Source organism: Anarrhichthys ocellatus, unplaced genomic scaffold (genome assembly GCF_004355925.1).
Source record: "Anarrhichthys ocellatus isolate YVR2014 unplaced genomic scaffold, GSC_Weel_1.0 scaffold18, whole genome shotgun sequence".
Taxonomy (NCBI): domain Eukaryota; kingdom Metazoa; phylum Chordata; class Actinopteri; order Perciformes; family Anarhichadidae; genus Anarrhichthys; species Anarrhichthys ocellatus.
In genome coordinates this window covers 645,944-660,823 of record NW_022280048.1, presented here as the reverse complement: position 1 = coordinate 660,823, position 14,880 = coordinate 645,944, and the positions used below count along the sequence as shown (strand labels likewise).

At 42.0% G+C, this 14,880-nt stretch overlaps 2 protein-coding genes across 2 annotated transcripts; one reads left to right on the top strand and one right to left on the bottom strand.

Moving 5' to 3' along the window:
• The first annotated feature begins 1,253 nt into the window (after positions 1 to 1,253).
• On the top strand, positions 1,254 to 6,282 carry LOC116389004 (pinopsin-like). The gene is made up of 6 exons (XM_031857389.1): positions 1,254 to 1,350; positions 1,872 to 2,232; positions 3,090 to 3,264; positions 3,876 to 4,047; positions 4,128 to 4,361; positions 5,268 to 6,282. Exons 2-6 carry the CDS (start codon positions 1,890 to 1,892, stop codon positions 5,475 to 5,477), a joined length of 1,134 nt encoding a protein of 377 aa, XP_031713249.1. The 5' UTR covers positions 1,254 to 1,350; positions 1,872 to 1,889; the 3' UTR covers positions 5,478 to 6,282.
• tpst1l (tyrosylprotein sulfotransferase 1, like) lies at positions 6,103 to 14,640 on the bottom strand. The gene is made up of 6 exons (XM_031857390.1): positions 14,420 to 14,640; positions 11,331 to 12,041; positions 10,878 to 11,036; positions 10,464 to 10,717; positions 8,038 to 8,239; positions 6,103 to 6,699 (listed from the first exon to the last, which is right to left on the bottom strand). Exons 2-6 carry the CDS (start codon positions 11,736 to 11,738, stop codon positions 6,664 to 6,666), a joined length of 1,059 nt encoding a protein of 352 aa, XP_031713250.1. The 5' UTR covers positions 11,739 to 12,041; positions 14,420 to 14,640; the 3' UTR covers positions 6,103 to 6,663.
• Between the last annotated feature and the right edge of the window lie 240 nt (positions 14,641 to 14,880).

Sequence of the window (14,880 nt, the reverse complement as noted above, 5' to 3'; positions counted from 1 at the left end):
TACATTTTATCTAGGTTACAAATCAACATGATCAACCAATGGTAGTGTAGGTGTTGCTATCTAGAATACAATATTTTACCATGGCTGCATGATGAGCCATATGGCCCATTGTAAGCACCTTGTTTGTCTGTGTTGACATACTTGTCTGTTAGAAAATGAACATATTTCACAAAATGTAAATGTATAATTGCATTTAAAAAGGGTGTTTTAAAACTACATTTTTATTATGACTTATTTTTTCAGTATTACAATTGCCCCCAACCAATGTTACAAATGCCCCCTTTGAATTCTTGCATTAAATTTAATATAATTATTGTCCTTATTAGTGAAAATATACCATTTATATTGTTAATTAGTGCACATAAATACGTTTACATCATAAGATGACAAGATGAACACAGGCCTTACTGTCAAAGAAAAGCAGGACAAACCTAAAAAGTGCAACCCTTAATGTTATATAATATTCTAATAATCACTGATGACCTGGACAATGAGAAGGAAGACATGTCACGTTATTTACAGCGGATGAGTTTGGTGACGGCTAGCTTCACACAATAGTTACGTTGATGTGTGGGAGGCCACACTGGAAGTGACTACACGTGCAGCTGTTTGCTTCCCTTTTCTTCCTCTATCAACAATAAACGAAAAACAATACAATCAATATTGACTAATCTGTTAAATCTCTGTGTAACAAGAAAGGATCAATCATTGTGTTAAGAGGAAGAATCCTGCTTCTCTATTACATGGAAAAGGTGATAAACGTGACCCACGTCTGGCTCCAGAGTTTCAATGAAAGTGTGTGTGTGTGTGTGTGTGTGCACGGCTGACGGTTATATACACATTATTGTGTGAAAAGTAACAAGTAACATGTAAGCAGACACCTGCATCACTGAAGGTTGGCAACGATGGACAACGGAAGACGTAATAACCACATCTTGCTTATTCATTCTGCCATTAAGCAGCCGACTCACCTAAACAACGTAAAGTTTGAGAGTCAAATGGCCATTATTACAGAATTCAAAGTTACGTTTCTAAAAGTTACTTGTGGTATCTTAGTTTGCTGTAAATGTAAATGAATGTTAGGAGAGTTTTCTTCTTCAGCATCTCATCAGTTAATGCTGCCAGCCTGAGTGTGTCCTTGGCTCATCCTCTGAGTGAACTTGTATTATTGATATGTTGGCTCTGTTATTTAGGTCCCCAGTCTGGTCTAGAATAAAGCAGAATAACGGAACAGGATAAAGACATGTGTCAGAGTGATGGTCGTCTCCAGGAAAACGTCACCTTCTGCATCTTTGTTTGATTGTTTCTTTCATTCTTTCTTTGTGGGAGTTGTCCTTGATCTTATTGAAGGTTTGGAGATGTTTTTCACTTTCTATTCTATTGAAACTGTAATTTAGGCATTGGTTATGACTAATTTTATTAAATTGTCTAGGTTCTGGGTTTGAATCTATTTAAATTGAATAGTTTTTAACAAATGTAATGGCAAGAAAACTATCTTACATATTGTATTGCCTCAAAACTGTGTTCACCATATTTAAGTGTTTATTTTTCATTGAGGGTTTGTAATTTAGTTATACTGTTAAAACTGTTTTGCTTTTAAATAAAAAGTGATAAAAAACCTTTTATGTGAACACAGTGAGGGTAAAGATGGAATAACTCATATGTCCGTCTGAGAAAGTTATCTCCTCCGTCATATTTAAACATCTTGAAGTCTTGTATTTGTACTCAGTGGGCTGAATACGTGTGTTTTTGTGGAAACTCTCCCACTGCATCGGCAGGTTACAAAAAAATCCTCACAAACCATTTCAACGTTCATTTTCTTTCTTTGTTTTATGACGAGCACCCTCTGTCTCTGGTTTGACTCATTCTAGAGTGATAACAAGGTTGCCATGGTGGTCCTCCTGCAGCAGAGCAACAACCTCAGCACCGGGCTCAGCTCCGTGTCGGATCCCGGTGCCGCCGCGCTGGGCCGGGCGGGTCACACCGCGGCGGCCGTAGTCCTGGGACTCATCCTGGTCCTGGGCTTCCTCGGTAACTTCCTCGTGCTCATGGTGTTCTCGCGCTTCCCCGGGCTGGTGACTCCGGTGAACGTGCTGCTGATCAACATCAGCGCCAGCGACATGCTCGTCTGCATCTTCGGGACCCCCCTCAGCTTCGCGGCCAGCGTGCGCGGCAGGTGGCTGACCGGGTCCTACGGGTGCCGGTGGTACGGTTTCTCAAACGCGTTTTTCGGTGAGTTATTGAGGATATTTGAAACTCCGCGATGAAGTTGAAAAAAAATTGAATGTGGCTTCAAAATACCAAAAGTAAAAGTAGCCTATACTCATTATGCAAAATAGCCCTATTATACTTATTGATGCATTATATACAATGCAGCTATTTGCAGCACCTTAATGTTGTAGCTGGTAAAGGTGGAGCTCATTTTTAATATTTTATATACTGCAGGACCAGGATTGCTTGTGAATTTACTCAATGAGGTCTTATTTTAATCTATAGCCCAACAATACATAATAATGTATTTGTTGATTATATTTTGTATTTGTAAAATATTTGTATATAAAATGTAGTAGAGAAGAAGTAGACCTCTAAAGTATCAGAAAATGGAAATACTCAAGTAGTATAGTATAGTATAGCTCAAAATTGTACCTAAGTAAAGTACTTAAGTAAATGTACAGTTACTTTAAAATAAAGACACTTAGTAGTAGTAAGAAAAACATCTGAATTTTTCATTTTTTAAATATATGAATTTTCTGGAAAAATAGTCTGCATATGAATTGTATATGAAATGTCAACAAGAAAATACAGAGTTCTTATCATTCTGTAAAAATAGACATATGGGTAATATTACTAGATTTTATTATACTAATAATGACTAGCTTGTTAGCAACATTTAATTACAGATAACCAAATACTTTAGGTAGTTTAATCTATAACAATGCATCCAATTTTATAGGTTGATCATGTGTTTTGGATGTCAAATTGTAATCTGCAAAGTAAATGTAGTAGAGTAAAAGTACAGTTGGTCATTAATCAGGCTCAGTTTGATATCTGTTGTCCTATACTGAATAATGTGTCTCTCTCTCTGTCAGGTATAGTATCTCTGGTGTCTCTCTCGCTGCTGTCCTTGGAGCGGTACTCTGCGGTGCTAGGCAGAACCCACTTGGACTCGGACCCCTCTCAGTACCGCCGGGCCAAGCTCGCTGTAGCGGCCTCCTGGCTCTACTCGCTGGTCTGGACTCTGCCACCGCTGCTGGGCTGGAGCAGGTCCGTACTGCCCCAATATTAACCCATCATTTCACTCATTACTACATCAATCATCCTCTTATTCAGGCTGATGATGCTAAAACTATGAGGAACTTCCTGGTTTGGTTGCTTGAATAAAAAGTGAATAATGAATTTAGTGCCTTAAAGGAAAATAACTTGAGAGAGCCACAAGTTTTGGTCATCTGCAAATGTTCTGCCTAACTTCACAATGTGACTTTACTGAGTTAATATGTTATTTGTTGTACGGGTCAAATGATAATCAGTTATGTCCTTAAACAATGAGAAAGTAAAATGTTTATTTGAAGAATCTTATCTCAAGCCTGTCTCAAACGAAACAAATTTGCTTTGACAACCAAGCACCTGGATAATATTATAGTGCAGAGGATTTTAGACTTTGAAAAAATAGCATGTTGGGGAGGTGTCTGCCTTCCTTTCCCAAGCCCCATCTAACACATAAAAGTATTAACATGAACAAAAGAATGAAATAAAATAAGTCCATTCCATTTTTTTGTTCCTAACAGAGAGATAATAAACATATCCTAACACAGAAATCAATAATGTCAAAGAGGAAGCACATGAAATCAGAGCATATGTTGTGTGTTATGGAGCAGCTACGGACCGGAGGGTCCCGGCACCATCTGCTCCGTTCAGTGGCACCAGCGCTCGTCCGCAGCTCGCTCCTACATCAGCTGTTTGTTCATCTTCTGCCTGCTGCTGCCGCTGCTGCTCATGTTCTTCTGCTACGGGAGGATCCTGCTGGCTGTGCGAGCGGTGGCAAGACAGGTGAGCCCGCAGAGTGACCTTTGACCCCTCTATGATACCAGGTCCACCGGTGTTTGTGTAAGTGTTTTTTGTCCGTCCAGGTCACCAGGATCAATCGGTCGTCAGCTGAGCGGAGGGAAGGCCGTGTCCTTCTAATGGTGGTCTCAATGGTGACAGGCTACCTATTGTGCTGGATGCCATACGGTGTTGTGGCGATGCTCGCCTCCTTTGGACAGCCCGGCGTGGTGCCGCCTGCTGCCAGTTTAATCCCGTCCCTGCTGGCAAAGACCAGCACCGTCCTCAACCCTGTTATTTATGTGCTGCTCAACAACCAGGTACCAACAATTCCCTGTAAATATCTGACGCAAAGTCATCTGTCGTGCTCTAAATTACATTTGAATAAACTCCAAACAAAACAAAGAGGTGCAAAACATTTGTTAGGCATCACCAATTAAAAGATATATTCACACAATAAACATTTTTTTTACTTTATGATAAATCATAAAATTCTGTTGCACCAAAGCTGGTTAGCTAAACCATAGTGTATTATTTTGCAACACAGGAAAATCTATATTTAAATTAGTTTTTACAAGTTTAAATCCAATATAAATAAACACCAACACACCAGAGTCTGAGTATTCCAGCGCTTTATTGCTGATTGTTTTGTGAAAAATACTTTGCATCCATCAACATTTAATTTTTTATTTGAATGAACTGTAAACACTACATTTGTTTTAATTTAAACCAATCAGCAGCAAGGGACAAATGTGTCCTTCCAGCATCATTTTCAGTCACTGAAAGCTGCTGCAGTATCTTTCATGATGACCAAAAAAAGGTATCATTGGTGTTGCTAGGCAGCTCTTATTCTGCTCACAAAGCTCTGATAGGTTGATAGTTTCTCCAAACCCTCTGGAATCAGACATCACTGGGCACAACGCCAGACCTATTTGCATTGCTCAGGATGTGGGCAGAGATTCAGAGGTCTGAAACCAGGCTAGAATTAATTAATTTGCCTACTTGGCAATCCAGCCTTGGTTTATATATTCCTTTCACATTGTATCCCTGCCTTAGCCGGCACATTTCACCAATAACTAACATCCTCTATGATTACATGCCACCTCACGTAGCTGAGGAGGAAACATTTCCCACCTTCTTGCTCGGACATCTGAATGTAACTTCTGATTCTGCATCATATTCCTTTTGCTGCCTCGACCTCCTCTGTTTGTGTGTGTGTCTCTCAGCTCTCCAGGTGTCTCCTGTACATGATCAGGTGCAGCTCAGAAGCCCCTCCCACCAGAGTTCACCATACACTGCCCAGCAGAAGGGGTGTGTGGCGTCACGCCCCCCACCCACCAACGGAAGAGCAAAACACAGTGCATGCCATGTTCACATCCAGAGACCAGCAGGTACAGCAGCCTGCTCTGTTGCAAGTGGCTCAATATGCAACATAGAAGTCAACGGTCACTTTATCTCAATGAAAAAATACATCATATCACTTTTGTTTTTCCAATGTATTTGAACTATTTAAAAGAAAATGTTAGAAAGATGCTGCAGGAGTTATTTTAGTTCTAGAAATATGTGTTTGACCTGTTCTGTTGATACATTTAGCGGACCATGTAGCTCCATTTTGAATATTTGGAACTGTTTATCACAGCAACAGTCAGATGTATGTTGACCCTCAATGACAGAGCAAAGCTGCACTGACTTACCTCTGTCCATTGTTGAATTTTGCATCAGATAGAGCTCATTTTGTGGTCTATTACAGTTTAAACTATCATTAGATTTTAAATATTTTTATGTATCACTAAGCAGCCCACTATATCTCACAAAAAATGTGTCACATTAAAGTCAAAACAAGTTTGACTACATGGCACTTTGGACATTATTTCTACTGAACCATAAAAACTGAAGTGTGACTGTTTATGTCAAAAAACGTGTTTGCATCTTTGCACCCTTAGAGGGCGGTGAGGCTCAGCTGTCTGTCAAATATGCACACACAGCAGTATGACTGAGTGAGGCGGGTAACTGAATAATTAGAGAACATAATACATAGACCACATTAGATATATAAAGAGACATTTAGACTATTTTTATTCATGATCAACAATATACAACAATAAAAAACCCTCAATTCAGAATAAACAACTTTAGATTCCTGAATGAATGGTCAACACCAAAATAATTTATTAAGAAAATAAAAATACATCTTCAAAAATATACAGTCATTATGCTTCACAAACCCTGACTGAAATCTCAGTACGTCAAAGATTAGTCTAAAGTCACAGTCACATTTGTGCTGAATCATAGAACTTTACAGACATGTAGAAATAGCGTCAGGTACGAGAGGAGAGGAAGCATCATAGTGCAGTGTAATACTGTCGGTTCACCTTGGGAGGAAATGTTGGAGAAACCTTCTGGAGCAGGTAGTCCACACAAGATATAAAACTCAAACCACTTGATGAGTCTCTCTACCGTGTTCAGACACCAACACCGCACATTAGTCTTACAAACGATCCAAAAATACACATGGGACACTTTAAAAAATTTCCTGTGAGGTGTAATTACTGCTGAACTGGAAGTCTGTCTTTAAGGTGCATCATTATCGTGGAGCACCGAAGCTGAAATTTCCTTTTTCGTTTAACTGGGGTGTGGAGTCTCTGCTGATTTCAAATTCTGTGGAAAGAAAAGACACAATGTTCTAGTATGACTGGAATTATCAAAGCTAAAAGAGAAAACGAAGAGGAATTAAGTCAAAACTGCATCCTCCAACTGTGGTGCTTTGATAAATCTTCTAAAAGTTAAAAGGTGCAATATATGGGATTCAGAGCATTAATATAGCAGCAAACAACAATTGTCTGTGTAAAGATATAATGGAGTAATGGCTAACCTGAGCAGAGAATGAAGTTGCTTGTTCTGTGTGATGTAACCCAAGCTATCCTTGCTTTGTTGACATGGCCTGGCCGGCCACGCGTGCTTTTAGTGCGTGATCATGCATGTGATTGTCGCCTACTGGCTAGCTCACTGCGGATGTTCTGCACCGCTCTCATACGGCGGTTTCAGCTGATAACGCTGCTCCTGACCGACGGCGGCGGCGCAGAAGCGTAGCGCCCACCCATCGGTTAACCCTCAGGTAAACACTGTGTGCTCTGTCAGCATCTTTGCTGTAGTTTGCCCTGTTAGCGCTGTTAGCACTGTTAGCTGCAAGCAGCCGGCTCAGCCGTGTCCTTGTTGAAAGCCGTTGAGAGGCGATCGAAATGCTTCCAATCCCGTATAATACTGTAGCACCTTTAAGGTATCTGCATGACTGGAGGCCACTAGGGGTGAGTGGGAAGTTGTTGGGGAGTTGTTGTTATTTGGGGTAGGGATTAAAGCTATGGTCTACTGTTGGTTATTAAGGGGTTACGGACTACATTGTGATTGGTCAGCATGGGCTGCTTGTGATTCCTGTGGACATTGTTAAGAGTAAAGACAATATTGTGGAAGTTGAAGAAAAGCTCAGTCTTCTTTCTTTTCAGTACCGCACATATTTGGCAATCTTGTCAATGTTAATGTATCTTTAGGGGCAACCAGTTTCAGTTATTCTTGATTTTATGCACTCTGAAGTTTCATATTATATTATAATTTCATATTTAGAGGGACTGTGGCTTGTTACGAGTGTCGTCATTTTCTGAGGGGTCAACTTGCAAAACATTTGTCACTGTAAACTCTGGTGAACATAATCCTCTGGCAACAGGAAAAAATATTTTTGGGTGCGTGGGTACAAAAACTCCAGGTGAAAATCATTTAATCAATAATAATTATTAAATAAAACGATTTAGTTTATTAATTTTTAAGTAATTTATCAAGATAAAATAGCTTACATTTGTGATGAACTTTTATCACAAGTCGGATTAAACAATTTATCATTTAATTTAAAAAAAAATTAAAATCTGGGTATTTTTCTGTGAACATTTTGTAAAAAAAATAAAAGAAGTGATTCTGTTCTTCCTCAGATCAGTTTTTTAACCTCACCTGTGAGTCGTTGAACAAAGACACCACGGTCTCCCCTCTCGTGTAGTCGGGCGGGTTGGCGTTGGGGTCGTAGCCCAGGCGAGCCAGCATGGGGGCGATTTCAGCCATGTCGCTTATCACGTCAGAGGGAATGTGACCGACCCACTTGGAGAGGGCGTCTGTGTTCACCGGCTTCATCACCTGGTCTGTGGAGCGTTCAACCCTGCACACAAACACACGTTTAGTTCATGTGTTTGTTGATATGGAGGAGAAAAACTAATTCTGTTCCTTGTAATTAGCCACTGAAGAGTCTATGAAAATGAAGACAAATCAAACATTTTAACTCAAATCTAATACACATTGTTATACTGCTGTATTCGATTGTTATATATGTATTTACTGTCTATGAAACGCATGTTATGAAAATCAGTTAAAAAATTTAAGAAATTCATTTTTGAATGAATGAATTCTTTGTTTGATCTACTTTGATTTAGGCATTTTAAATCTTCCATACATATCAACGTTTCCACTCTAAATAAGTAAATGTGTATGCATGAGTCAAAACATGCCACATTTTATGAGAATTTACATTTCTGAGGAGGTTACAAAACATTTGTGTGACTAATATTGCACCAACCGTTGCATAACTAATCAAAATAAGGGTGCTAATTCTCTCCGAATGTGGTGAAAATACACGCCAGGTTTGGGTTTTTGCGGTTTGAAGCAGCCAAATTCCCCCCAAATCCCCTGAGCTTCTGCCCTGCGAAGAGATGCTCTATTTGAATCACGACAAATAAGTGGAGCGACAAAAACTTAACTCTGCTGATTGAAAGCTTTACTTGACTTTGAAATGTTTGGCTGCTAAAGATGAAAACTCTGGCTGAACTCGGGCGTCCTGGTAGATCAGTGGATTCAAATATATGACGCGTGTGTTCAAATCTGCCTCTCGCTTTGTGCTGCATTTCAATTCAGTGGAGAAAAAAAAACACATAATATCCTTAAATATTTAAAAAAAATGAAATATATCGATATGAAATTAAGGGATTTAGTGTTTTCCAATACAAGGATATATGTGGCATAGCAGAGATGGATTTGATGCAGCGTTTAGAGACCGTATTTTTGTTCTCAAAATTCATTTACATTTTTTTTTTAAAGTTTGTCTAAAAATTCTCAGATGGGCAGCACTGGGGTTGATTTAGGAATTTTAAATTCCTGGCTACGCCCCTGTTTAAATGTTTTTTTTATGGATAGCAAGCAAATTATACATGATATAAAGTCACATGAAGGTACAACATAGACAGAGAAATCCAATTCTCAAGAGACTAGTGGTGAAACATTTAGTCCATTAATCAATTAGTGAAACCAAAAAAATGATCATCAACAATTCTGATGATCAATTAATCAATGAAAAGGCTTCTCGGTCTAGTCATCTTAGTGTACTATGACCGTCTCTCGGGTTTCAGATTGTTGGTTGGACAAAACAAGCCATTGATCTTGAAGAATATTTTACCATCTTCTTACATGAAGACAGATCGACACTAAAAACAATCGTTTGTTGCAGCTTTAGAAGAGACAGACAACAGTTTCCTCAAAGACAAGCAGGTGTTTTGAGTATTTAGTTGTCAATAACTGAATTAACGTTAAAGCCTGTAGTCTTAAAACACGTCCAAAACATTTTGACACTGGTCTGCAGTGTGAACGTTGTCAACTCTGGAAATTGTTCCTGTCAAACGTCATTCTTGGAAACGTAGGAAGACACAAACTGAAGTAGAGGGAAATACATCACAGAATAACAATGCAGTTGTCCCGTGACTCCCCTCACCCGAGAGGGGACAGGGCGAGTAAAAATAGATTTTCCTCTTGATCGATCGATACAGTTTTAAATTACCTGTGTCGCATCTCTTTCATCCTCATCCTGTCACATAACAAAAGACGATTGGCAAGAAGATAATAAAGACATTAAGAAAGTACTGGCCAAAATATAATTCAATGGAAGGTGTTTAATCTTAATCTTTATATTCAAAGGAATACATCACTAAAAGTAGATGTCTTGAGAACTTATAAATTATGTTATATAAGATTTTGTCATTAACAAGCAGCATGGGTGTAAGCAAAAGCTGAGCAGCAGCTCAGGAACGTGTTGAGTTGAGTGATAGACTGAGAGCGAAGAGTCACATGTGACCATTTAGCCGCCTGTAAGAAATGACACCTGCACTCCTGAAATACACCTCAAAGCCAGTAAGGTGGGAATTCACAGGAGGAATAATAAAGCCGAACAAAACACACACACAGATGAAGATCTGTGTACATGCAACACGTACATTGACTTCAACATACATTTGAAAATATGTAAAACCTCAGCACATGCAACGGAAACCATCTGCATCGTCAGATATACCACGAGTGATGACTTGGTACACACACACACACGTTTCACACACACTTACTTGGACAGAGACACGCCACCAGCCTTTCCAATCAGCTCTTCGTGGTGCAACACTGACGGGTCCCACTGCAGCTCCAGGAAGTGAAGCAACTTCCTCATTTCCTCCTCTGTGTGGAGGACGAGCTGCTCGTAGCGGACGGGCAGACATCTGGACTCCCCGGCGGCCTGGCACTGGCTGAACATGGTCTCCACCGCGCTGCTCCACTTGGTCAGACAGTCCCTGTAGCTGGTCAGGTCAAAGCCAGAGATGGTCACCTGTGAATGGAGGCAGAGCGGTAAGATAAAGGCAGGAGGCCTTTCACGACGGAGAGCGAAAACACAGAATGGAAAATGTCTCAATGTGGCAACAATAGAAGCTTGTCAAGAGGCAGTTTGTCTGCCCGCATCCCCGATGAGAGAAAGAAACCCAGCGTACCTTGCGTGATATCATGGAGTGGACGGTTGCCCGTCCGTCTCGTAGCATGAGCACAAATTTGCCTTTCGGGAAAATGCGCGACAGATACGAGAGAGACTTCAAGGCGAACGGGTCCTTGTTGCAAAGGCGAGGTGCAGGCTCCCCGTGGCCGACTATCACCTGAAACACATCGAGTGAATATTACAACAAGGAGTACCACCGCTGCTACATGCAAACCATTCCTTCTTAATACTCAGAATACCAAGATTTTATTACACATATTGACACGCTAAATATAAATATATATGTCATTTACAATAACGGAGATGAGCACTTTTATCCTATTAAAGAGAAATAGGAATATCTTACCCCAAAACAGACTCGTTATTACTCGAGACAGTGTGACATTTACACAAATGACCTTGTTTAAAGCTATAGGCAGTTTTACTATAGCCTAAATAATTCATCGCTCACCTCTAACAGGAACGCTCGCACGGCCGAGTCCAACACCTGGTCAGTGACGCCGGCCTCGTCCAGTCGTATCCTCTCCTTCACCGAGCGGCTCCAGGTGGCCCGCATGGCCAGGAGGCGGGGGATCACCCGGGTCTCTTCCCCGCACCGAACGGCATTGTGGGCATCCAGCATGACGCGCATCAGCGTGGTGCCGCTCCTGGGGAAGCCTCCGATGAAGATGAGGGGCGTGTCTTCGGGGAAGTGTTCGTTCAGGGATGAGCTCTGATTGGCCGAGCCCATGTTGAGCTCCATCCACCGGTACCGATGGCTTTTTGGGGGGCAATCCATCCTGCTCATGCCCAGGTAGATCAGGGAGGCAGAGCAGAGGAGCATGCAGCCCAGCAGCAGGCTCGATCTGGTGTTCCTCATGGTTTCAGATTCAGGAGGACATAAAAAGATGTTCAGGGGCACCTGAGGAGGCGGGCTGGAATCAGAAGTGAATGCAGCTTAAATGTCAGCAAAGCTCAGTTGAAGATTTAGCCACGATGATGAGGATGGACGCGAGAAAAACAGCTGAGGGGATGCTGAGGAAGGCCAGGAGGGTGGATTGTGTCCTCGGGGAAACTCCTCACACCTCTGCAGCTCCTCAGCTCCTCAGCCCTGTTGTCCGAGAGCAGGCTTTAGGCCTGCTGCGCTGCGCTGCCAGCCACGTCTCTTATCCATCGTTCCTACCTAAGACATGAGAAGACAAGAAACAGTTTACAAGATCGTACTGCAGTATGGGATGAGGTTTCTTTTCCAAGCACGATTTCACAACTTGGAACAAAAAAAAATCCTCTTATTTTAAATTTCCAATAAATGAGTAAACTCTAAACGTTAGCCACTGCCCTGCATGAGTTATTCTAAGCCAGCAGGGTGTGGTGGTGGTGGTGGTGGCTGCTGTGTTATTTTGCCAAGAACACTTGTACTCACTCGCAGAGGGGCTGAACGCATCCAATTTTTCTTCTCAAAGCAGCTATTTTGCATCGTTCCTCTGGGGGGGGGGGGGGGGGGCACTGACCGTTAGGCCATATCAAAGTTCACTGTGGCATGCAACGCAGACGCACTCTCGGGGAGTGTATCTGACTGCACCAATTACAGCTTCCTCGTGTTTTTATTCTCACCGACAGTTTCTGCCACAATGAAACTCAAGGCAATTCGTTTTAGATCATATTACTATTGACTAAGTGAGTCAACCTGCAACTTCCCCATTTCGCTTCTGCAATAGGCCTGCTAGCAGATTCAGCAACGCAAGGCAGCATCCGATTCCTCTTATTGGCACACAACAAACTAAAACACACACGCGTGAACATTCAATAACTAATGATTTGACTAATGTGTCTAAACACTGATTTAACTGCAGTATTTGGATTCCTTTTAAAGCAACAGTGCAGCTTTGGAACTCAAACTCACTGCAGTTTTACTTCCTACATTAGCTCTGAGCAAATATGGAATACGTCTCCCTTTCTCTGAGGGGTTTTGGTTTCTGTCTTGTTCAGATTGAACATGCAAGGAGCCGAACATCTGGATGCCACGTGGGGGGAACTCCTCTCTCTGATGGGCTGGAGTAGCTTGCCTGTAAAAATGAATTCTGATGATCACAGCAAAAAAATGAAAATGAGGACACCACTGCCTGGCTGGGATACTGAGGCGCTGCCTTAAGCCATGCTAAATCCAGCGCTATCCACAAGCTTTACATGTCATTCTAATGCATTTCCATGCAGAGATTAAGCCACTTGGAGTTTTGCAGAGAATTAGGCCAGTGGTTTAAGACGAGCCTTGGTGCTTTTTTTCTCTCTCAACAGATTTAAAAGGGCCAGTTGACCCAGATTACAAAAAAAAAAGGGTATTTTCTCAAAGCTAACAATTATTTTCACTATGGAAGCAGAAATCTCGGCGACAGACATCTGGAACCCGGGCAAACAAAACCAAAACGACCTGATTGGCAAGACACGACTAGACTAGAGGTTTCTGCAAAGACTAGGAGAGGATAGCCACTCTGATAAATCGGGGAATTGACCCCGAAAAGGCCAACGTGTTCGCTGACAAGCCAACAAACTCAGTCTATAACAAGCAGAAAACAGTGATCTGTGATTAGATTGAGCAGAAGGTTGTCAGGAGAGCCAAAGCCAGTGTCCCCTCCTCTTCACAGGAGGGAACACGTACTTCCTGCCAAAAGGAAAAGTGGAAGGCAGAGAACATCTCTGACATTTAACCTGAACTCTGCCAACAGCCTGTGCTTCCTTAGAGCCGTTCCCTCGGATGCCCGGCATTGAATTCATGACTCTTAAGTAGTTCTGTACATTTATTTCTCTTTTCTTCATTCTACCCTGCAATGCCCGTTTCCCCATCAGCAGCTAAATGTGAGATTAATTAAATATATCCTTAAAAAAAAAAAAAGGTACATGTTCAATTCAGCTGCTTCATCATCAAGAATTACTGCCCCCCTGGTTTTTTTTTGGGGGGGGGACAACTTATACATGTTCCCTTCTCTGGTTAATGCATTACAGTCAGGAGCATGTCCCTTGTTGGATATGTTACCCTGAATGCCCTTCATTGGATGCTTTTCTTCATACATTGCTCTTTATATGTCATTATTGCTCTCCTAATGTTGCAGTGACAGCTCCCTCTCAGTGGCAAAAATAAATTGAATATCCTAAAAAAAAAAGTTCCATATTCAACTGCAGCTGAAAGAAATACAAATATGCGGTGACCCAGGGGCATATCATAAACAGGTCAATCTACCACCGCAGTGTGTGCAGGAATAGGATTACTCAGCGGCTGCAGATTGAAGGCCCAGCATCCCCCGAACATCTGGCCCTGACTTGATGATGCGTCTTGTCTGCACAGAATGCACCCGAGGCGGGCAGCCACCAGGTGAACGACCTGCTATCAGTCCAAACACAGCGCGACAGACCAGCGGCCACCTACAGCTCACCCGCAACATGCCATGAAACGCCTGTCAGCGTGTCGTTGTGTGACCATCTCCACTTAGGCTCATTTACGGGGTCCGTAGGTAGCCACTGCGCGTCGTAAATACACCAGAACCGTGAAAAATGGTGTTCACTCACCAGCGTCTGTGAAACTGACGAAATCCGGAGAAGAAGAAAACAAGAACAACGCACGAACCTTGATCCAAAAAAAAAGGTGAAACCAGCAGCTCCTATATCCACATCCGTGTCATCGAGTATGTGGAGGATCTATCTGTTGAGTGTCTTCAGAAGACACAGTGTTACACAACGCGCTGCTCACAATGTAACTTTGCTCCCTGAGAAGTCGAGCTGTATCTACCGCTGAGGGAGGGAGGGAGGGAGGGAGGGAGGGGGGATCCAGTGAGTACGAGCGCAGCCAGGCAGAGAATGCTGAGCTCTGATTGGTCCCTGAACGTTCTGACTGCTTCAACGCATCGGCTCGGGAGGATCCTATTGGTGGAGGTGTTAAAGGGCGATTCCGCCGCAGTGACAAACCCAGGTTTTGTTTTTCTTTTTTTCTTCCTTCTTCGTCCTCGAGGCTAAAATTACTTTACTTCATC

Excerpts from the sequence above, each read along its gene's own strand:
- LOC116389004 (XM_031857389.1), top strand. The coding sequence starts at position 1,890 with ATGGTGGTCCTCCTGCAGCAGAGCAACAACCTCAGCACCGGGCTCAGC. Across the intron at positions 3,265-3,875 it reads CCGCTGCTGGGCTGGAGCAG|CTACGGACCGGAGGGTCCCG; the intron begins GTCCGTACTGCC and ends GTTATGGAGCAG. Across the intron at positions 4,362-5,267 it reads ATGTGCTGCTCAACAACCAG|CTCTCCAGGTGTCTCCTGTA; the intron begins GTACCAACAATT and ends TGTGTCTCTCAG.
- tpst1l (XM_031857390.1), bottom strand. The coding sequence starts at position 11,738 with ATGAGGAACACCAGATCGAGCCTGCTGCTGGGCTGCATGCTCCTCTGC. Across the intron at positions 10,718-10,877 it reads ACTCCATGATATCACGCAAG|GTGACCATCTCTGGCTTTGA; the intron begins GTACGCTGGGTT and ends CTCCATTCACAG. Across the intron at positions 8,240-10,463 it reads GGTGGCGTGTCTCTGTCCAA|GGTTGAACGCTCCACAGACC; the intron begins GTAAGTGTGTGT and ends GTTTGTGTGCAG.